General features: G+C 35.9%; 1 protein-coding gene across 7 annotated transcripts in view; it reads left to right on the forward strand.

The window, feature by feature from the left end:
• Nucleotides 1-23,238, forward strand: part of LOC106035178 (cytochrome P450 4V2-like) — a 168,791-nt gene that overhangs the window by 12,799 nt on the left and 132,754 nt on the right. For 2 of the 7 annotated variants that reach the window (XM_066996261.1, XM_013179835.3), the window contains exons 11-24: nucleotides 8,135-8,180; nucleotides 8,717-8,775; nucleotides 10,821-10,983; nucleotides 11,688-11,794; nucleotides 12,743-12,902; nucleotides 13,473-13,582; nucleotides 16,068-16,227; nucleotides 16,804-16,913; nucleotides 17,002-17,161; nucleotides 17,290-17,405; nucleotides 17,766-17,940; nucleotides 19,787-19,962; nucleotides 20,257-20,352; nucleotides 21,658-21,797. In XM_066996261.1, coding sequence (XP_066852362.1) covers nucleotides 8,135-8,180; nucleotides 8,717-8,775; nucleotides 10,821-10,983; nucleotides 11,688-11,794; nucleotides 12,743-12,902; nucleotides 13,473-13,582; nucleotides 16,068-16,227; nucleotides 16,804-16,913; nucleotides 17,002-17,161; nucleotides 17,290-17,405; nucleotides 17,766-17,940; nucleotides 19,787-19,962; nucleotides 20,257-20,352; nucleotides 21,658-21,797 — 1,778 coding nt within the window. Of the gene's footprint in view, nucleotides 1-287; nucleotides 3,042-8,134; nucleotides 8,181-8,716; nucleotides 8,776-10,820; nucleotides 10,984-11,687; nucleotides 11,795-12,742; nucleotides 12,903-13,472; nucleotides 13,583-16,067; nucleotides 16,228-16,803; nucleotides 16,914-17,001; nucleotides 17,162-17,289; nucleotides 17,406-17,765; nucleotides 17,941-19,786; nucleotides 19,963-20,256; nucleotides 20,353-21,619; nucleotides 21,798-23,238 lie in introns of those variants that run through there. The other 5 variants (XM_048078333.2, XM_066996262.1, XM_066996263.1 and 2 more) reach the window with 5 other exon arrangements.

The following is a 23,238-nucleotide window of genomic DNA, read 5'->3' on the forward strand; positions in this document are numbered from 1 at the left end:
TGTTGAATATCTCCCCTTCGATGTTTGAGTACTGTGTACTATGGGAAGAAAAATGTGCTATAGGTTGGCCCAGGAAGGCCAGATGCATCATGCAAAGAAAAGTGCTAGTTTCTTTAGTATCCACCATATATGACCTCGATTTTTGGCCCACTCAATTCTGTTCCCAAGGCAGGCACATGGTCCTTGCTGCCCTGTGTTCCTGGGGGGTATCACCATGAACACACAAGTGCAACAGCTGTTGCTGCAACGTGACAATAACACCTTTTTTGCTGCACTGTAATCCATAGGTCAGCGCTTTGCACAAATGGAAGAGAAAACTCTTCTAGCCCTCATCCTGCGGCGCTTTTGGGTGGAATCCTGTCAAAAGCAAGAAGAGCTTGGTCTGGCAGGAGACCTAATTCTTCGTCCAAATAATGGCATCTGGGTTAAGCTGAAGAGGAGGCCAAACACCATACCAGAATGAAAGGAAATTCAACATTTCATTTTTCCCAAAGCTTTCAAGCTAATTTGGCTGAGATATGTTTTAAAATCAGATGATCTGGTAGCAGTCCAGCAATTGTTGGAGTTAAAGTTTTTACTGGTTGTTTAATCAAAGAAGATGTTGCAACATCCATAAATTGTTCTACTTTTCTAGTACATGAGAGCTTCTTGTTCATCTTTGAAGTGCAAGTCCTTCAACATCAAATCTTAGTGCCTTATCTACTCACATGAAGCTGTTCTATTGCAACAGTGTAAAAACTCTGAAATGATGGTACTGACAACAGTATTATTTCTGATGGAGATAGATGATTTTATTTCATAGCATCCATGAAATAACTGATGGTCTCAAAGCTTTGTATATTTTTAAGGTTTATTTGTCTTCAAAAGGTACAAGCGAACATGTCTTCCATTGGCACAACTTTTTTTCTGTTTTGATGATGACTACATCTATGAAGACAAAGCAAAAATCTCTCATAATTTTTACTCCTCCTTTGTAAGCATTTACATTAGTTCTTAAGTGGCAAGTACTCTGAAATATTTTTTAGCAAATTATACGGTATATATCAACCTGTATAAATCGCACCATGAATGAGATAGTGTGCAATTTACACACAGGATTTCATAATGACAGAAACAATGTATTACAGGTTTGGAGAATAAACTTCTACTGTGCCTCAGAATGAAATGAAATCGTATCTGTAAAAATTAAATGTCTGGTAAATTACTGATGAATAATTATATAATGATTTATCAGTCCCCTGTGGGGTAATGCATCATTGAGATTTTACCATGTTAGTCAAAGCTCAAACAAGGAGCCAGTCTGTTCGTGCCTTCTGGGGTCATAAAATCAACATGAAGAATTTCTTGCTAACCAATGTTAAAAAGGAATTACAGTAATGGAATGAAGTGCCTGCGGAAATTTCTGAGTGTTCTTTAAAGACTCTCAGAAACAAAAAGCAGTCAAACAGCTCTCAGAGGTGTTAACGATGACAGAAGAGCCTAGAACCTCTATAGAGAGCAGAGCAGCAAGTATATTCAGTTATGTAGCTGGAAAATTTCTCAAGCATTTTTGTTAACAACTTCTACAACAATCTCAGTGATTTTCATAGAAATTCTATTTTTTTCTTTTTCTTTTTTTCTTTTTTTTCTTTTTTTTTTTTTCTTTTTCTTTTATCTACCTGAATATGTTTGAGGAACTCAGAGAGAATTGTCTAGCCTGAAGGAATCCATTTGATCCTTCTTTCCTTCAAGATCAAGGGAAATGTATGATTTGTTGACTCATTCAATGGTATTACAGTTTCATAACCATCCTCAACTTGGAATTCATAGTTGTATCCAGAGGTGTCCCTCAGAGATTCAAGGAACTTAAATTTCTTCCTTTCCTTCTTCCACAAGACATTATTGACAAATAATTTATTGTAGTTGCTACCTTTCTTTTACCATAAAGAAAATGTAAGTCATGTAAGAATAATAACATGGTTACATTTTCAGCCTTCATTTTCAAAGACAGGTTTCACTGCTAGATAATAACAAGAATTTAAATTTACCAGGCTGATTGTAAGAACTGTTTTCTTTATAATGAGATAACTTTCAGAGACTGTCTTCTTACATTAATACACATAAAACAAATGAGACCTCATGTTTTCTAATGAGACTCTAATTTAAGGAATTATTTAACACTTTTCGATACTTGGCAACATGAGCTTTGCAGGTATACAAGATTTGCATCATTTGCTCAGGACATTCAATATATAGCTGAAAATGAGAGAGGTACTTCGTTTTTTGTCAAACCATTTCCTTAACTGAGGACTTTCAAGACGAATAAAAATAATATTATTTCCTTTTCTTCTGTGAGATCTATTTTGTAGATGCAGTCTTTAAAAATTGTCAAACTGTAACAATTGTCTCAATAAGGAAATAATAGTTGTGACATCTATCTACAACAAACATTACTTTTGCTTGTACTTTATTTTTGTTTCATACTTTTCTGATATAAGGGGATCTCAGATAAACTGTAATTTCTCTATAGCCTCTGATGGGAACAAGAAAAATAATTGAGATAAAAAATGAATAAAACAGTAGTGAAGAACTCTTTATCTGAAGTGCACAAGTTCAAATTCTGGTGCAAGGTTACCACAGAGGAAAATCAATACTTAACAATGCACATACATTCTTTGCCAAGATGAACACTAATGTAATTCTGTATTCTTTGTATTCAGAGCCACTCTGAAAAGGCAGTGACCTCTCATCTTTTGTTGTGGAAACTGATTCTGAAGCAAGCTGAGACTCTTAAGGAAATAAACATTGACAAAATCAATGCTGAAAGGACAGGAACTTTCTACTGGCAGGGTAGATGTTGGATACTCGGCAGTGGAGTGTGTGCTCTTTTCAACCTGAGTCATGTGGTATATAGTTGTTGGTTATGGCTATTCTTTAAAACAAACAATCAAAAACCCCAAACCAAACAACAATAACAACAAAACCCTTTAAGACTTAGGAATGCAATGCAGCTATGCCAGGCTTCCTGATAAAGTAAATGAACAATAAAATATTGACATTTACGTAGATGTATGTGATTTTTTTCTGATGGCTAGGTATCTGCTGATGCTTAGATCTGAAGGTAGTGGCTGAATTCTAAACCCCAATGTTACTCCTGAGTAATGGTTCGTAAAGTTTAGCATCACTGAGGTTAATGACGGGATGGTGCTGCCTCCATTTCTGAAGTATAACTGCCTTGCTGTTAGAAGCCTTGACTCATACAAAAAGCTCTTTCATCTGTTGACAGAAAGGGCCTAACTTTGTGCTGGGATGACTGAAAAAGAGTGTGTGTGTATGTTCCTGGGTCATCATCTGTAGCTGTTATGAAGAAAACTGACGACAAACCCTCTGTGTGACTTAGGTAGTGCTGCTTCTAAGTTCCTCCAAGGCTGTCTCAGAGGCACTGGGGGTTTCCAACCTTGACACAAACTGCTTTTTGGGCTCCTGACAATTAGATATTTGGGACACATACAGGAGGGGAACTAGTGGTGGCTATCTAGACACTTTCCTGAATTTAATCGTCATGTAGCAAAGGACAAACACCCATGTATATAAGAAGTTAGTACCCTTCTGCATGCAGATCCTCTTGCCTTATGTGATTTAACATGGCATCTCATTGATGCTTCTGCCAGCAGGTAAAATACTCAAAGAGCCTTGGGAGACTCCTACAGTATTTTCCTTTCTAAAAGCAGTATTGATGCCACTCCTTCACAAACCTCCCAACATAATACCTGAGTATATAGGTAGGTATATTTGGAAGATGATCTTGGTTTGCATGGATTAAAAGCTAAATTAACCCACTTTTCTAACAAAATTTTAGATTCTTCTAAAATGGAGTTTTCTGCAAAGTATAACTCCATCTTCTAGATGAATGTTTTTTTCTGATCCATGCCTGGAGTGTAGCAAAGTGTTCATTGGAAATGCAGAGTATTTTGAGAGAAGAGAGGTAATCAGTTATTCAGTAAAAAAAAAAAAAATGTATGCCCAAACCTGTAGACCTCATCCCAGGCTAGTAGTTTAGGGAAACACATAATTTGCTCAAGAGTTACTGTTTGATGATTGTCATTGGCCAAGATTTACAGGGCCTGGTCAAGTCACTGGGACCCTTCAGTAGGTGAAATGGTGTCCCTTTCTTCTCTAATGCCTAACACTGTCCAGCATATGTTTTTTTAGCAGCAAGAGGCAAGGAGTTGGGCAGTTATGTATTTTTCTATTTATAAGAAAAAATCAAATTTATTTATAGGAAAAAAAGAAACAAAAAGCATTTTGCAAAACAAACCTGGTAGTGTTTTGTTATTTAGTATTCGTTGCTGTCTTCTGTTTTTTTCTATGACCCTTATTTTAATCTGCATTGATTTCTTTTTTTGACATCTGATGTGCAATTATTTCTAGGCTGTATTTCTAGGAAGACTATTGTTGACATGTAATCTCAGAATATGGAACTACCATGCTGCTTTTATTTTGAGATAAATTGCAGTCCAATACTTTCCATAAATGGAAGATTAAGTTTTTCTAGCCATTGTTTTGCAGCCCTTTTGTATGGAATCAAGCCAAACATGAGAAGACTTTGGCCTAGTAAGAAAGCTGGTTCTTCACTCAGATAATGTCTTTTGGACACAGATGAAAATGCTCCAGATTTTTTCATTGTAAAAAGGAAAGTTTGAGTTTGTAGAACCTGTTTTAACAGCACTTGGTATTACACTCTGGCCTGTTTTGTATATGTAATTATAACTCACAGAGTTAAAGATACAGAGAGAGTATTTCAGAATTTTCAGTTGTGTTTTTCTGCTGCAGCATTCAGAACCATATTCGTGATACTGATGTAGCACCCTTATTCAGCTGGGAGGATGTCCACAAAGCCATACAGAAATGTGACCTTGCACTGTTACTGTTTTGCTGGTTTCTTCCTTCATTTCCTCTGAGATGCTCTTGTTCCAGGTCATGACTCGGGGGTGTCTTATCACAGAGGCTAGATACTCACAGATCTCTGAAGTATTTCCTCTCCCATGTTGAAGCTGCTTTTTGAATAGGATTGCTGTAAGAAATGTGAGCTTTTGTTTTGGCAGGCAGAATTAGACCTAAGTCAGACTAAGAGCAGTATGCAGTTATTAATTTCCAGAGATGCACAACTTAACAATTTCTGACACCCAGCAGAAGTGAATTTTCCTGCCACTATTGCTAATGAACAAGATTTTGCATAAATCATGGTTGGAATCAGCAGAAAAAAATATCAAATTAGTAGGCAATTGCACAACAAGGGAGATTTCATTTTAACAAACTTGCTGCCAGTTTAGGCTGAAGCAGCGTTTTTTTAGTACCAAGTCATAATGAGACAGGAGAGTCAAAACAGACACAAGCACTCCATTTTGTTTCAGATGATTCATCTGAAATTTGCACTTGTATCGTCGAAAATGTTTCAATTTTATCAAAATATTTTGATGAGCTCTTCCTTTAAACCCTGTCATCTGAATTGCTAACTCTTAATTACAATATCCTGGTTAGTTACCAGAATATTATTGGTGGATAAATGAGCACAGTGAGGGAATTCAGGCAGCTCTAATATTACAGGAATCCTTTACAAGCCTAAGGAGTATGAGATGTTTTTAGAATTGCACTTTGAATTTCTACCTCCTCTCCTAACATAAGACATGAAATCTCTTTGGATTTCAGAGAAGCTCCATAATCTGGTACCAGCTAAGAATTTGTCTCAGCATATTTCATAATTTGTCCTGTTATAAACATGCCCTATAATGTAATGAACAAAAATTCATTCAGGAACAAGCAGTTCGTAGCACATTGTTTTCTCTGTACAGAGGTACAACTCTGCTGATTTGAGTAACAGTGCCCCAAAGTAAATTAGGCAACGTTGGTCACATGAGTAGGAATAGGTCCCCTGAAAGAAAATGTTTTTATTTTCCAAAGTGAATGTGCTCGTTGTGATTCTCTTCAAATAGCCTTGTTGCCTCAGTTTTTAGTTTTACCATCACATCCAATTGATGCACACATAGATGTACTTAAAATGGTATATGCTTTTGGAAGGAATGTGATAAATAAATTTGAGAAGTGCTGCTTTAAGAGAGTCTTTTTTTTTTTTTTTTTTCCCTCACTAGTTTGCTTATGAAACAACCAAGATTCCTTCTCCTTAGACAAATTTCTAAAATACAGATAATGGATTATGGAAACAAAATCTTACAGAAGCTTCTGATGAGTTTATTTGATTGCATATTGATATTGTATGACGAGAAGCAAGGTCTTGGTGAAATTTGTTATCAATCTTCCCTGTTTTTTCTGCCCATTTGAACTATATGACTTATTTTTCCAAAAGTATTTGGGTTTTCTTTTTCTTCTTCTCTCTCTCTCTCTCTCTATCTTTCAATGAACTGGTAATGAACTGAAATAACACTGCACAATATCTGAGTTGGAAAACCCAGCTGAGAAATGAAATGAAGAAATTAAAAGCCCTTGAAGAGAAGTTTTAAAACCTTTGTGCCACCAAGTTAAATGCACCCAAATAACCACAAAATGTTGATAGAATACTAATGTAGGTTGAGTAACACAAAAGCTTGTTTTGGCTGTAAATATTCAGATACATGATATTGTTTGTGATTTCATTCAGGAATATGAGAGTTCTGTAGCTGAAAGGTGATAATTTTTCCAGAAGTGTAAGGGATTATCATCCTTTTTGAGCTGAGGAAAGAGAAACTAATTAGATAGAGAGCTGGTGGTGGTATTTGCTGGGAACAGTGCAGCGTCCTTTCCCTAAACTGTTATCCCACAGTACCTCTGCACCCTGTGGCCAAATCTGTGGAAAATCTGTTCTGAGCTGAAGAATGTCAGAGCTGTTCAGGCATCGTAGTCTCAAAACACCTCATCTTGCAGGAATAAACTATCAGTGTGTTTTGCAGTAAAGCCTTCCAGCACTCTCCCTTGTCATTGTGGCACACTTAAAACAGTAAATAGCACTTTAAAATGCGGGCTGTTGTGTTTGAGCCCTCTTCTGCAAGCATATGATGGCAAAGGGAGCTGATACATGGGAGGGTACAAAGGCTCTTTGGGACAGTTCTTCCACTGTAAGCAGGAGGACTTGGAAGCCTCACTGATACATCAGTCATAAGAAAATCATTTCAACCATCAGCATGCTCAGAACGATCACAGTTGGCTGAAATGTTTTGATCTGGACTCTTTTTGACTCGAACATATTTATCTGTCTTGCTAGCATATTCAGTCTAAAAGAAAAGAGGAAAAACATGGAAAAGGTTTTCCCTTTGGCAATTTCACTTTGAAATGATACATGTATTTTATTTATTTTTTAATTTGAAATTTATTTCCCTTTGTCACACAAGTTAAAAAGAATGCTGGAAATCAAAACCAGTGGTTTAGATCAGCTTTAAATTGAGTTTGACTTCTTGTTGGTGGACTTACATTTCATACCTATGCAAGCAGTGTTTTTTGTTTTTTTTTTTTCTGGCTTCTGGCAAACTGAAGATATTGTGAGCTGCATCTAACAACAGAGAAAAGGAGTGTAGCAAAGGCCACAGTAAAACTATCTGGAAGATGCATACAGAATAATTTCTGCAGAGGAATAAGAACATGAAATGATGTTAGGGAAAACAGCACAGAATACATAGCTAAAGGATATGCTGTTTGCCAAGGGAATGCCTGATGAAAATGGTATAGTAGTAAGAAAACACAGATGATGAGTCTCCCCTTGGTTTCATTAGTTTCCTAATGGTGTCATTTACATGGACCTGAGATGCCATTCGTACTGATCTCACACCAATATTCCCTGTTAGCTCAGGATTTACTCTTGAGATTAATACTGATATAAGCATGAATCTCATTTCCTTTTTTTATGTTGGTTCTTGTGGTAATAGCAGAGGCTGGCTGCTCCAAACCTTTTATTTTAAAATGTCATCAAGAGGCAAAGGCTTAGATGGTGTTAACCCTGCACTTTGATTTCAGTGCAGTGCTGTTATACGCACTCTGAAAATGCAGCCCAAGGTCAGTAACAATATTGACAGAATGAGCACCCATTCAAAGTTCAACATTAAAGAGAAGTTAGTATTGCAGGCACAGTAATATTTAACACAAACTGTTTTTTTTTTTTTTTCCCCAGTGGAACATAAACCTTATCCGTTCATCCAGACCTACCGTATATTCAGGTATGTAACACCTGCAATTGATATTCATTGAAAGGTTTCCGTAACAACAATGCAGTGTATATTGATCTATTTGTGGATTATGTTGTGTGGCTGATTTGAGTCTTTCTCAGTTTATGTTTAGCATGTAAAAAAAAGAATATAGAAATAAATTTAAAATTCCTATAACATGTGCCAGAAGTGGTGAGTGTGAGTCATTTGTTTATTGCATTGATAATAATATCCATTTAACTACCAGGACAGAGTCAGGATTAATGATATTCTGATGGAATATTGCTCTCGGTCTAAGTAAGAATAAATATGCTGATGTGAAACAAAGCAGAAATTCTCCAAGCACTTATAAGCTTTAGTGCTTCTTGCAACCATAAGTAAAGGACTAAACCTTTGTTGCTCTTGTGTGTGACTGCATTTATGCTGTAACTGCATATAATTTTGAATCAATAGCATAAGATTACACATGATATGCATTGGGGTACTTTATAAAGCTAAATATGCGCCATCTATTAAAAATATCCTAAGAATAATTTTGTGTTTTTTAGGATGATTTGGATTTATCAGACTTTTTATTTCATTTTCTTACTTGCTTCAGTTTACGGTGGTAAGTCAATATATAACTCCTAAGACAGGTACACAGAGTAATGTAGCTCATCTGGAAGGGGAGATTAAAAAGAGTAATATTCAAATGGCCTAAACATTTTTATGCAGAGTGAGTAGAGCTACAGAGCAACATGATTTTGGTGGGAGGACACACAGTCCTAAGTGCAGCCTGGTCCTGAGAGAGTGGGGTTGCACTCAATTAATTTTTGGGTAACTCACAGAGGATGGAAGTTTCTAATTAATTTTTCCATCCCTGTGATAGGGATTGAAGTTTCTAATGGGCTTTACTGACATTTTTCTTCCAACCCCCCCAATGATTTCACCTTGCCCAGTGCACCTGGGACCATACTACAGGCAGTTTTCTGTCAGACCATGGCTGTACCCAGCTCTTCTCTGTGAAACCAATACGATCTTCAGAAAGTGCTGTGCACCCAACAGCAAAGCTAACAACATGGGCAGCCAATTAGGAAGGGAGCTGCTTCCTCCCTGCACAAATTAGTGCCCTGTAAAGCTGGCAGTGATTTGTGTTGGTGCTGGGGTGCATGACGACTCTGTGTGTTTTTCAATGTGTTAATGATTTACTGTGGTTAGCAAAAGTCAAACTACAAAAATTGCTTTGCACTTCCCTGAAGTTCCCTGTGCTGATAAATTATAACTAAGGCCTAACACAGATTTACATTCAGTAATGTACTAGCTGTTTTCTCAGAGGACAATGAGGTAATGCAGCTTTTTAGCAAAATCTCTTTGACAAATGTACTATTATTTCAGAAATATTTTACCCGGATTAAAATCTCAGTAGAACTGAAATCTTGGAACATTTCTGAGGCTCAGGAAATAAATATCTTTATTAAACTAAGGTATTCAGAGCTAGTATAGTTTTATGTAGTATTAAAAGTCAAACATAATATTAAATTCCATGATTTATTTTTTTTTAATTTTTTTATTTTATTTTTTAGGGCGTACTAGTTTACATTAATAGTTGGTAAATAAGATCCAAAATGTCTGATACAACAGATAATTGCAATAGTCTTTTCATTTTACTTCATAAATAATTTAAAGTTATCTGAGTAATAGAAAATGCTTTTCTGTTAGTGGCAAAGTTGGGCAAAGAAATTCTATAATAATAATAATAAATACCAGTTTTTAAAGAGAATAATAAATACCAGTTTTTAAATAAAGGTCATGGAAAGATCTACACCAGAAAATTCTGGATATTTATTTATTTATTTTTTATTCTGGATATTTTAACAAGGAGATCTGACAAATTCCTTAATTTGGAAAGATGGGAAGGGGTTGCCACTTAGGTACTTTCATTCCAGTCACATGGCTGTGCAGCGTGAGTGGATTTCATTAGAGAATTCAATATGGGATTGATGAATTCCTGAAGATCTGAGGTGGTAATCCAGTTTATTTGTATTCTAGGAGATTCTTGAGATATTGCTCCTGGATCACTACTTTTGTTGTTGTTGTTAAGAAGCAAGTCAGATTGGGTTTGAGGCAGATTGTAAGGAAGCTGGAAGTATCTAAAACACTGTGAGCCATTGAAGATAAACGCAGTGGCACTGACTGTGAATCTGGCCTCAGAGCATCACTCAGCAATAGGACAATCTTCACATACAAGTTTCTAACTCTCTTTGGGCTCTGTACATCCTCCTGGTTTTCCTTTTAATGGTTCTTTATACTGAACTCCCTTGGAAGATGCTTCTGCTGCTCCTAAGATCTGCCATGAGTGGCACTTACCTCATGGCCTCATGGCTGACCCTGCTGCTAGGGCTTCTGTCACTGCTCAAGCTGCCCTGCTCCAGCCTTGGGTGTGGGGTGAGAGAGAGGACAGAGAGACCCCAGAGAGTTTTATTTCTACCAGGCTGGAGAGCAAGGATGAGACTCTCAGAGGAATGGTTCTACTCGCCCCCCTTGCCCTCTTCTCCTGCCAAAGGAGTCAAAAGCATGGTCAATGTCAAGAAGGGGCAGTGGCTTCACCCTCTCCTGATTAAATGTCCATACTCCTATCTCTAATAATTTACATATTTTGTTATTCTATATCAGAATGTGTGACTCAGATCTATGAAAATACATACTTCCAAGGAGGAGACCTCTCCACAGTTTTCACACCAAGTGCCAATTACTGTCAAATAGTGTGTACTTACCATCCTACCTGTCTGCTCTTCACATACTTGCCAGTGACATGGACTAAAGATCCTGCAAAGAGGTAAAATGCTCATATTCTTGTGGATTTTGCTGGTGTCCTGTGACAATGTTAGAAGCTCTGTAACATTTTGACAGAACACAGGCATGCAGAGAAGGCTACAAGGTTGCCACGGAAGACAATACCATGCATCTTTAAAAATTATAATCTAGAAGAGTATTTGCTGAACTTTGAAAGATTAAATTTGACAACAGCTAATCTTTCACACTCACATACCAATCCTTCCAAGGAAATAGCACCAGCAGTGCACTCCTTCCTCTGTGCCACTTATTTATTGCTGAGGGACAATATGACCAATTTTATGTCTCCAGTGATCCCCTCTATTGTACCCCTCTCCCCCATCCATTCTCTTTAGAATATTTTTCTCTTGATTTAGTGTCAATATCCTGAGATGAGGCTGCCTTCCCTCTCTGTGCCCAGTGTGTTTCTTTCCTCGTAACCCAGTTACAAGTGGTGGAACAGGACTGTGCTTCTTGCTTGTAGGAGACCTTTTGGAGCTTCCATATATACCACATATTTTCATCTGCCACCAAGCATGACAGTGCCAACAGAGCAGCTGCAGTTCTACCCTGTCTTTCTCTAAATTGCATTTATTGTCTTCATTTTCATGTTGAGGAACAATGATCAACCTGCATTTCACCTGAGAAACTTTTAGGAAGGACTGTGTTATACTGCAAAACTGTGAATTGCTGCATTTTAAAACACAGGTTTTCCTGCTACTTAAAAGACAGTGATACTGAAATGTTGCCAAAAGCGGATATGGAAGGAGCTGTTTCTGGACATTCTTTAAAACAATGTAACATCAAAATTAGTGGTAAGATATAGCTATTCACATGTATGAATTTTATCATGTAGCAGATAGGTTAGAAATTTAGCATTTTGAAAACAGGAACTGAGTTAGGAAGCAACCAAGCAGTGACTGCTATGTCTTTTGCTTTATCTCTTTCATACATGACTTAAAAATCTTCCACTGTTTTCAGCTATGCACTGCTAAGGCTCCACAGAAAGGGGGAGCGGGAGCTCCTGCTGTCATGGTTTCATTTCCTAGAGGCAGATATATGACTGATACCTCCAGTCGTAAAGATTAATTTAAAGAGCTAAATGGGTCCTACTTGATGCAAGTTCGCCATTGCAGCTTATTGATAGATCAGTTGTGTTTGCTTCTGACTGGAACGTGCCTTTCAGAGCATTCAGGACTTTTAAAAGCCCTTTCGTGCCCCATCCTGTTTAAAAACCCCACTAGGATATGCCTTACTCATGTGTTCTGTGAAAAGACCCTACTGACCCAGCGGTGAAACCTGCATCCTGTGGGGGCAAAAGCTATGTCAAACTCCATGGTCAAAATTAGTGTAAATTGAATCTTTTGGCTCAAATGGGAGATGGCTGTTGCTTATGAGGATATATTTGAAGTTTTGAACTGCCATATAAATTTGGAAATAGAAAAGTATGTGTTTTAGTATTAATCCTGAGTTCTTGCATGATTAACTTCATCAGGATCTTGGTGTAGGTAGAGGCGGTGTCAAAGTCTGTCAGTTTTTCCTCTGCCATGTGGTGCTCTGTTATGCCTACACTTCTGATTTTGTTACTAGAAGCATATATGAAGTGTGATGTAGCTGAAGTGAGCACAGGAAGTGACATTAGGATTACAAGGTCTTTGCCATATGAACTGTTATCTTTTGGGCAGTTTGGAAAAAAAAAAAAAGAAAAAAAGAGAGAGAGTAGAAGAATGCTTTCAGAACTTTGTCTCTTTCTTTTTCCACAGCTTGCAGCCCAGATGTCCACATAGGTCTGGACATGGAAGGGGAAAATTATGATGTTACTGTGGCTGAGAGCTATCAACAGTGTCAAAAAAGATGCACCAATGATGACCACTGTCATTTTTTTACATATGCCTCAAAAATATTTCACAATGCAAGCTTTCGGTAAATACAGGTTTGATCCCTTTTCTTGGCCAGTGCTGTGCTTTAGTCAACAAAATGTCAACAACAATATCAGAGCAATCTAGGGTGAATTTATTCAAGGAAATATATTTTTTTTCTTTGACTGCTAATCCTTGTAATGTTTAATCAAACTTACAGGTAGGAAAATATCTGCAGTAAGTTAGCTTTCATCTGTCCATTGATGAGAAAGACAAACTTGATTATCATAGCACTGAAAAAAAGTAAATCCCTGGAGATATTCAAATGCGAACTATATTAGTAGGCGTGCAGCATTATTACTCAGTTAAATCTTGCTCTGCTTACTGCTTACTGAAAATAGCATCATCAGTGCAACCAGAGACATTCATTTGTACTTGGACTATTTTTGAGCTGTTAGCCTGCTCAGTTTTACAAGTTAAACATTGTTCAGTTGGATCTGTTCCTCATTTGAAGGTTTTTATGGATACTGGAGGTTGCTCTGGCCCATGGTAGGAATTATGGAACCAGAAGATTGATGTAGACTAAGGAAGATGATCTGTTGTCTTACTTCTTTCTTTATTCTTTATCACTCAGTGAAAAATGCTTCTTGAAACATACCAGGTTAGGAACTCCAACCAGCATAAGGGTGCTTGATGAGGTTGTGTCTGGATTCTCCTTAAAGCCATGTCAGCTTTCTGAAATAGGTAACTAAAAATCTCTATTGATTCAGTTTAGATTCAAGTGTTATGGATAATGAGGTGCAGTCTATCTCTGACATGATCAACGTTTCATTTCATAAAAGAATTACAATATTAACTTATTCTTGGAGTTACAGTTAGTACTCTCAGGCACAAAAGAGTTTTTAAATAATTATTTTTTTTCCATTTTATTATTATGCATTGCAAAAACAGTTGTCTGCTTTGGAGATTGAAGAATTCTTTCACTAGATTAGCCTGATGAAACTGCATTTTATCTTTGCATCATAGATACAAAAATGAAAGATAAAATCCCATCAAAGTCAAGAACAAGAGGAATATAAATCCTTCTAAATTCTGTTGGTATACCATATATGTGCTTAGAATTTTCTACTGAAGACTTGCAGTTTTCTCATACAACTGCCTAATATGAAGGAACACTGTGTTCTGCAGGTGGTTTTGATAAAAGCACTGTTTGTGCTACTTCTTGTAATCATTACTCAGGCAAAACTCTTAGGAGTACAAGATCAGACTGTATGAATTATATCTTCTTATTCTTAATCAAAACATCTTTGGTTCATTTTGTTCGTTTTAATTCTACCTCCACCTTATCCTACTGTCTGGTATTTTCCCTTCTGAACAATGATGACATTATACTTCCATGTAGCCTTATTTTAGTTCACAGTTAATGTAGTTTTCCCATACAAATCACTTTTTGTATTTCCTAGACTTGCTGAATCTTTCTTTCTATATCAACATGTTTTATTCAGACTCTTTCAGTCCTACTGGAGGAATAATCTTTGGAAATTATTGAAAAAGTAGTTGATTCAGATCTTAAGAATGAGTGCACTTACAGAAAAATGAAGTGTGAAGAATATAAAAGGAAGAAAAAGGTTTGTAAAGAGAAGAAAATTTGGCTATTCTCTCTCTCTCTCTAAGAAAGGATGGAAGGAAGATTATTTTACAAATTGCTCCATTAAGAGAAACTAGGGAGATAGATTCATTGTTAGGAGAAAAATCACAGTACTCTGGAGGGTCCTGCTGATAGACTTTGAGAAGAATCAGAGGACTGTAGCATATGGACAAACAATATGATATTAAGATAAAGTCAACAGACACTTGAGACTTCATCAAGAATATTTATGGTTTATGACAGTAGTGACATGACATTAATGATCTATCATAAATGAAATTAGAATTTCTGAATGCATGTGAAGTTCAGCCTCGTTTCTACCTGTCTTTTCTTGCTTTTTCTGTCTTGCAAGAAAGGCAAGAGGAAGGGAGAGAGAAGAAATAAATCATGAGATCATAGAAGCCTAGACAGTACTGTTGGATAACAAGGTCATCTAAAGAGGTCATTTGTCCTAATCCAAGACAGATCAATTCTACCTGTTCAGATAGAGGTTTGTCAAATATATTTGTAAATTTCAGTGTCATCTTCTGTCTTGTGTTGTAAATATCTGAAATGGATTTACTTGAATATTTGTTCTACCTTTTCATTACTATTTAGGCTGACTAATCCTACATTGTTTATGTTCCAGCTTCATCATTTTAAATACAGATGCTGTACTTCCCTTTTCAAAGCGTTGGGAATCACAGCTATCCTCTGTGAATACCAAAAACTAAATTCTACCAAGAAACTTTGAGATTCCTTCAATCAGATTCTAAGAACACTGAAATCATCATTATTGTGGGATTTCTCTATTTCCTGTTCTACCATGTCCTCTTCCCTCTGTTCAGTAATGCTAATGTTGTTGACCATCTAACTGCAGTTTGTTTCCATGAAGAGAGAGGCAGTTCTTAAGCTTTTCTTGTGTCTTCTGTCATTAACTTTACTTCTTCCCTGAGCAGAACCCCAGCTCCTTTCCTAATGCTAATTGTTTGGAACTGAATAAATATTTTTCTTTTGAGAATTTGTTCCTTGCTGCTTGGCCTTTCATCTTGTGCCTTTGCCTTTCTGATTTTGTCCTTATGCACTCATGCTATTACTTGTCCATAGTAATTTGTCTTACATTCTGCTTTTTGCAAAATGCCTTCTTTGAGGCCATTGAAGGTTCATGGGTTTGTGTCCCTAAAATCCATATTTCTACTTTGAATATCATTTCTTCAAAAAGTTATTTGCTCTCCTGAACTCTATTTAGTTTTTAACAGGGGGTCTTACCTACTAATTATCAGAATTTATTAACCCTTATTTTCTACTCCCTTTTTTTTGTGTTGTTGTTGTTGTTTTGTGTGTTTCTATTGTGTAATTAATGTCCTGTATTTTTTATGTAAATTTTTTTTTTTTAAACTTATCAAAGATCAGGAGTCACATTAAGATCTGCCTCTCGCTTTTACTGTTTTTTTTTTTTTTTTCTTTTTCACTTCTTTTCATTTTATCAGTCACAAAGGAGGGAAACTGTGAATAAAAATACAAATGAATGATCTGTAAACCTTAATATTCTGATGACAGAAAATCATTGGAATTTTGATACTCTGTTCTTCTTTTGTACAGATTGTAAAATGGACCTTTTTGAACATCAAGAATTTTCAGGAATGAATGTTACAAGTTTTTTTACTCCCGATACCTCCGTCTGCCAGACTATTTGTACTTATTTTCCAAACTGCCTGTTCTTTACATTTTTCACCAAGGAATGGCAAATAGCATCCCAAAGGTGAATATGAGAACTTTTAATTCTCTAAGTAAATATTAAAAACAACCACCACCACAACAACAAAAAAACAAGAACAAAACCATGAAAAAAACAACAACCCTCACCCTTTTATAACCAACATTTTATTGTATTTATGGAAATTCTTGTTAAGGGGTTACTTTCAGTAAAACACAGCTTTTTTATGTGTTGTATTCACACATTTATAGTTTCCTGTCAGCATTTCATCTGTTCTCCAGTGTGACCGGGGATCTTGTACTATAGCTGCATATCTGGGATTGCTTTAATGACTTAAAGCTGAGTTTTACGAAATTGTAAAGAGGCATCTGGTTTTTCAGTATTAAGTCATTTACTTGAAAAGATGATGGATGAAATTAACAGTTTTGAAAGTGTTTCTTTTTACAGATTGAAATTCCTACTTTCGTATCCAGTAGTGAGAGGAATTAAAAAACTACAGTCAACAGAAATCAGAGGTGGAAAGCACATTTAAGAAAGAACCATCCCTTACCTCAACCTAAAATATCAATTTTAGGATGTGAGAACAGATTCAGTTATTTTAATTTTTTTTTTTCATTTCAGAAATCTTTGCCTTCTGATGACCTCAACAAGTGGAACACCAGAGGCACTTACGTTACGAGAAAATGCAATATCGGGCTTTGGTCTCCTAAATTGCAGAAGATACTTCCCTGGTAAATAATAAATTGCATTAAGAGTATGAATTTTGAATTAATGAAATTAATAGACCTACTGATGCTTGGAACACACTCATTTTTACAGCCTGCAATTCTCGCACTTATGTGCATATGAATTTTCTGGGAGATGAACTCAATGTCACTTATACAAAAGGACACAAAGCCTGTCAGCAGGTTTGCACAGACATGATCCGCTGCCAATTTTTTACCTACTTTCCCCTCAAAGATTCATGCAATGAGGAAAGGTAAGATACATTTAAAAAAATGTTTAAAGATTTCTGAAAGAATCCTTCCACAAACTTAGGGAAGGGATATAATGTGTGTGTTCTGTGCAAGAAGTACAAACTGAATCTTTGCATTAATTTATTGTCAGAAAGTGCGAGTGTCATCTAAGAATGTCCTCACATGGATCTCCAGTGGAAATACAACATGGGCCAGGAAGGATCTCTGGATACTCACTAAGATTATGTAAAAAAAAGGCCAGTACTGGTAAGTAAAGCTCTCATTTAAGAGAGACATTGTTTAACTGATTTTTGTGCAGAAAGCCTAAGCCTCCATATTTTATTTTTCTTTCTGAAAATTGGTTGAATTGAAACGTTAATGAGACACCTCATGAAGTTAAAGAGCGTTCTGAAAAAAGTTAATTATGCCCAGCCTGCACACTGTAAACACAGACAGTGGCATTGTGAACTTGGTTAAATTGGACTTTATGATCAAAAATTGTAAAGGGATTAGAATGTCTTATGTATCACCTTCGCAGATCAGTCCCTATTCGCAGGTCAGCAATAGTCTCATCTTCATGGGCAAGTGAAAATTATCCTTAAGGACAGTTTCCAATTATTTCTGTAGTATGCATGCAGCATTCTGCAAGAACTATTAGGATAGTTGGAGGGACAGACGCTTCCCCTGGTGAATGGCCGTGGCAAGTAAGCTTGCATGTGAAATTGTTTCGTCGGAGACATCACTGTGGGGGCTCTATCATCAGTAACCAGTGGATTCTTACAGCTGCTCACTGTTTCATGAGGTGAGTCCTAAATGTAAATTTGAAAATGAAAATTTCATCCAGAATGTGAGATAAATTGAGATCCACCTTTCAGAAAAATAAATCTGTATGACAAAAATGACTAGAATAGAATAAAGTATTTTGATGTAACCAAAATATGAACTTTTAAGGTAAACAATTCATATTCTTAACATAATTGGTACACCACACTTCACCCTTCATAACATAGTATTGTGCTACTATTGCTAAATTGTTTTAATGCATCTAGGAGATGGAGTTCTAAACAGACACCAGATACCTACAGTAGCATAGACATTTTCATGCTTTATAAACTTTTTCTTACTGTAATATCATATCACCAAGGAAAATCTGCTGTTAAGTATTCCATTTCACATACTTGAAATAATTATCTCAGAGATTTCTCTGTGGCACATAGGGAATAGTACCAATCTGATACCTTCAGCAGCAGGGTGCTCAGCAAAGACCAGGACACACGTTAACCTCTAGGGGTCCACTTATGTTGCTTCTAGTACAAGTGCTACCTTTCTCTGAAGCATCCAAATACTAATTGTGCTGGTTTTGGTTAATTTTCTCTTTTCTATTTTTATCAATCAGTTAATCAACACTCTGATTTTAGTAGAGATTTCACCTGTAAGGAAAATATTTAGAGCATTGAATACTTAGAGGATAAAGGCTAATTTGCACAGACACATATAGTATGTGTTGTTCGTGACCACAAAATTGCCATCACATTTGGGTCATGAAACCACTTGTGTTGTGAAGAGCTGATTTAATCACTGTTTCCCTTGTTAGATGTTCACCACCTGTAAAGCAGGTTGTCCTGTCATTTACAGAGTGAAAGTTGTAAGGCTGGCTGTATATTGATTCTGTGCGATGGGAAAAAAGGCACAGGTAACAGATAAAATGCTTCAGATAAGAGAGTAATGTTGCCAACATTTGGCTTCCGGTGAAAAACCTTATAAAAGTGGTTAAGTGGCCTAAAGACTCTGAAAAACCCTGTATGTAGAATATCATTCTCTACCTGCTATCGAATGTTGTAGAAGCTACGAGTACTACAAAAGGCAAGGGGAAAAGTTACATTTTAAAATTAAAAATATGGACTGTGTTCATTAGAAACTATTAAAGCCAACTGATATTTAAGAATAAATACATGAAATCTTCAAAAATTTTGAAAAATTCATTTAAGACAGGTTTTTCATTTTCTTCAAAGCATGTACCAAAATTTTTATGTTGCCTTAATGAGAGAATATCACAATGAAATATCCCTTAAATGTACTCAAAGTAAAGTTGAAGTCATAAAGATTAACTGGAACTTTTCATATGGGTCTATGGTATTACATTTTCTAATCTCTATTTACATTCATTGCAGTGTCTGACTAGACTCTACTTGAATTTGTATTTACAATTCTATTTTGGTTACTACAAAAGCTGTTGTACTGGAATGAATGGAAAGAATCTCATTTTCTTCTTCAGGGCTTGCATTAGGCCCTTGAAGGTAAAAATAATAAGAGGAGAAGAAAAGAGAAAATGAAAGAAAGCAAAAGGGGAAGGAGTGTGAAAAAGAATCAGGACACTGAGATTCCGAACATAAAAGAGAGGGGAGACTGATGTTGGGATGAAAATATAACTAGAAAGTGGAACAAAAGCAATGAGAAGTGGAAGGAATGGAAGTGGAAGACAAACCTCTTTTTTAGGTTAGAGAGTGTGAAAATTCAAACGGGAAAAGTGACCTCAGTGCTGTTCACTTTATACTTGGGAGGGACAGAGGATGTTGGCACCTGCACACAAACTCTGAATAAGTGTAAATCTTTGTGCCACAGACTGACTGTTTGCCTTTTTTCCTTAGTCGTCAGAATCCCAACATTTGGCGTGTTTATGCTGGTATTTTAAAACAATCAGAAATAAAAGAAGATACACCTTTCTTCAAAGTGGAAGAGATTATTATTCACCCTCAGTATACATATGCACAGACTGGATATGACATTGCTTTACTGAAACTTGACAAGCCTATGAATTTTACTGGTATGTAGAGTATTTCAGAGGTATTCTGAAAATGTGCAGGATGATATAGGCTGGTTTTGGTGTGGCAGTTCATGAAAACTGGGATTGTTTCCCTTAATATGCAATTACTGGGTTTCATTCTGTTGGAGTTGAAAAGAAAATGTGTGGCTTTTATTCACATGACTGGGGAGATATCTACTATAAGGTACAAAGCATAACATGTAGGTTATCTTCATAGGCTATGTAGATACCTATAAAACCTTAATATTGTAGCTGTCTCTACTAGCCAAACTAATATTTTAAATTATATTTTAGATCTTCAACTACCTATTTGCCTGCCATCGAAAGAGGAAGCTAACATGCTTTATACTGACTGTTGGGTAATTGGATGGGGTTACAGAAAGGAAAGAGGTACAGATAAATATTTAAAGTGTGCTCTTTTATTTGAAAAATTCATTGTGTTTAAACAAACAAACAAACAAAACCACACCTCCCAAAATACGCTCTTGAGTCTTGAAACCAGGAATTGTGATCACAAGCTACACAAAGAACATGCATTTGCTCACGGCTTTGTTTATATGAATCCATAACAGTCATCAGAGTCAACGAACATGAATATAACTACTCCTATAGTTTGATTCTCTACATTGTGTTCTCAGGCTTTCCTGTGGTAGATAGATGAGCACTGCAAGTTAGCTAGTTTTGCATCACCTTTTATGCTTACAAAGATACTTCAAGTTATGAGGTGAGATAGAGATAATAGTATAAAATAATAATATAGATAATTCACATACTGAGATATAGATAATAGATTTAATGGTGAACTGTGGGATCTTGAATAACAGTCTGCACATAACTCATGCTTGTATTTGATGTGACTTTATTCGTATGACTTCACTTCAACAATCAGAGATAGAAGTATGTTACTTTTATGATTCTGAAGGTTGTTTATGGACAATGACAATGACCTTTGTGTTTTGATAGTATTTGATAGTAGATATGGTTGAATACTCTGACCTTACCTGGAGGTTGGCCAAATAGCTGTTAGTTATCAAAGTCTGTTATTACATATATAGATAAACCTACTTAAACTGAGTTCCCTCTTTTCCACGCCTTCCTGTTTGAGTGTTAGATTTCAATGTGAAATTGTAAAAAAAAATTGGCAGATATTGTCTGGGCTAATTTCTTCTGTTAATTTGTAAAAAAAGGCTGCTCTCAAATACTTTTATTTGCTCTACATGGAAATTCCTTCATCCTGTAGACTCCTAGGATATGGAGCAGCACAGATTTGGAAATTGGGAGGTATTACAATCTTATTGTATTGCAACCCGATTGTTATACATTACTAAGAAATAATTATCAATAGTACAAAGCAATGTCTTTAATAGGAATACAGGCTCCAAGACTCAAAGTTCTGAAAAAGATACAGGGATTCACAGCAAATCACACAAGACTTTTGAGCCTTTCCTGGTCGTAAGTCATACTCAGGTAACATGGTGTTTTAAAAACATTCCAAAAACAAAAACAGACAGTCAACATTGTTTACTAACACACACACAAAAAAAGGGAAAACATCATCATGACTGCCTAATTGCACACTAAAAACAATTGACCTCTGACTTTGCAATGTCACTGTATGGAGATTTCTAGAGTTTAATTTTAACTTTTACTTTGCTAGAACTGGACACTTGTCTGATCATGCCACCTATTGCATAGGTCCTGTAGAAGATATTCTTCAGAAAGTTACTGTTCCCCTAATGTCAAAAGAGGAATGCCAGGCAAGATACCGGAAGCGCAGAATAGATGACAATGTGATCTGTGCTGGCTATGATGAAGGTGGAAGGGATGCTTGCAAGGTAATGGAAAGAAGTCATATATAGTCATGTATTCCAAACATATGTTCAAGTATATAATTGAATACCATAATAACATGTTTAATTTTCATAACAAAAATATATTTATAAATAGAGCTGTTTAACATATCACTTTCGCTTGCTGAAAGCACTGATAATCAAGTTACGTGGAGAATGCTTCTTATGTGACATCGAAATCCTCAGGGATAGACTTTATGTGGCTCCAGATAAAAAAACTCTGAGTGTACATGTATATATAGAGAAAGCACTCCTTCTCTAGTGTCTCCTACAAAGAGCACTCCTTCTCTAGTGTCTCCTACAAAGGGAACAAAGTTAACTTCCCACTTTGTGTTTCAAGTTAAGTATTGAGGCAAAATTCATTAGTTTTCTAAGAATTATATCACTTTTCCTTGAAAAATAATAATGGTGAAGAGCAAATAAAGGAGAGAATAAAGTACAAATTCTCACTCTCGTCCAATTAGGGAACAAAACAGTATTCCTTTAAAATGTGGGAAATCCATAGAGAGCAAGTATAATATTTCAAAACATTTCTCCAGTAACATAGATTTCCTATGTGATGTTTTTATTTCTTGATATGAAGCTTATTTTAAAGCATCCACTATCCATAATAATCCAGAAAGGAGGGTGCTGGAAAAGAGGAATGGAAGGCTAAAGACAGCTTGAACAGACTGGTCTGTTCATTATAAGAATTGAAAATGTCACAGCAGTGTGAGGTCAGTGAGCCAAATTCTCTGCTTGAGAGTAAACTCATGCAATTCTATTAACTTAAATATTTTGAGTTAATTATGATAAAAATAAATTTTGTCTGACTAGTAGGGTATATTTTCAATTTAAGCATTTAACAGTTGTGTTCTATATTTATGCACTGTTGTTATTATCAGTATTGAGTATTCAGGAATAATAATTCTTGAGCTGGGAAGTAATTCTTCCTTAATGACAATTAATCTTTCTTTATCTGATACAGCATAACAGAACACGGAGGTGATGTTATAAGAAAATAACATGCTTGTTGTCCCAACAGTTCATAACAGCTATACTAAAGAATCCAGTGTTCAGAAAGATCAATTTGAAATAGGAAAAGAAAACAAATATGTTTTATCCCAGGGAGGACAGAATCAGTCAAACAAGATAACACGTACAGAACTGAGATTTACATACCAAAAACAAAGTTATAAGAAAAAGCATTGGCAAATTTACTATTTTTCTCATTTGTTGATGTAGTCTTTGTTGGGTGTTAAATCAGTGAATGTAGATAAATCAAAAACAAACAAACAAACAAAACCGCAACAGTTTTGAACCTTAAAGGAAAGTGGAAATAATTTGCAATGATTGGAACATATTTAGAAGTAATTTTACTAGATAAACAGAAAAACGTCAACACTCTCTGAAGCAGCTATAAGTGAAAGTAATTGAACTCTAGGCA

Source organism: Anser cygnoides, chromosome 4 (genome assembly GCF_040182565.1).
Source record: "Anser cygnoides isolate HZ-2024a breed goose chromosome 4, Taihu_goose_T2T_genome, whole genome shotgun sequence".
Taxonomy (NCBI): domain Eukaryota; kingdom Metazoa; phylum Chordata; class Aves; order Anseriformes; family Anatidae; genus Anser; species Anser cygnoides.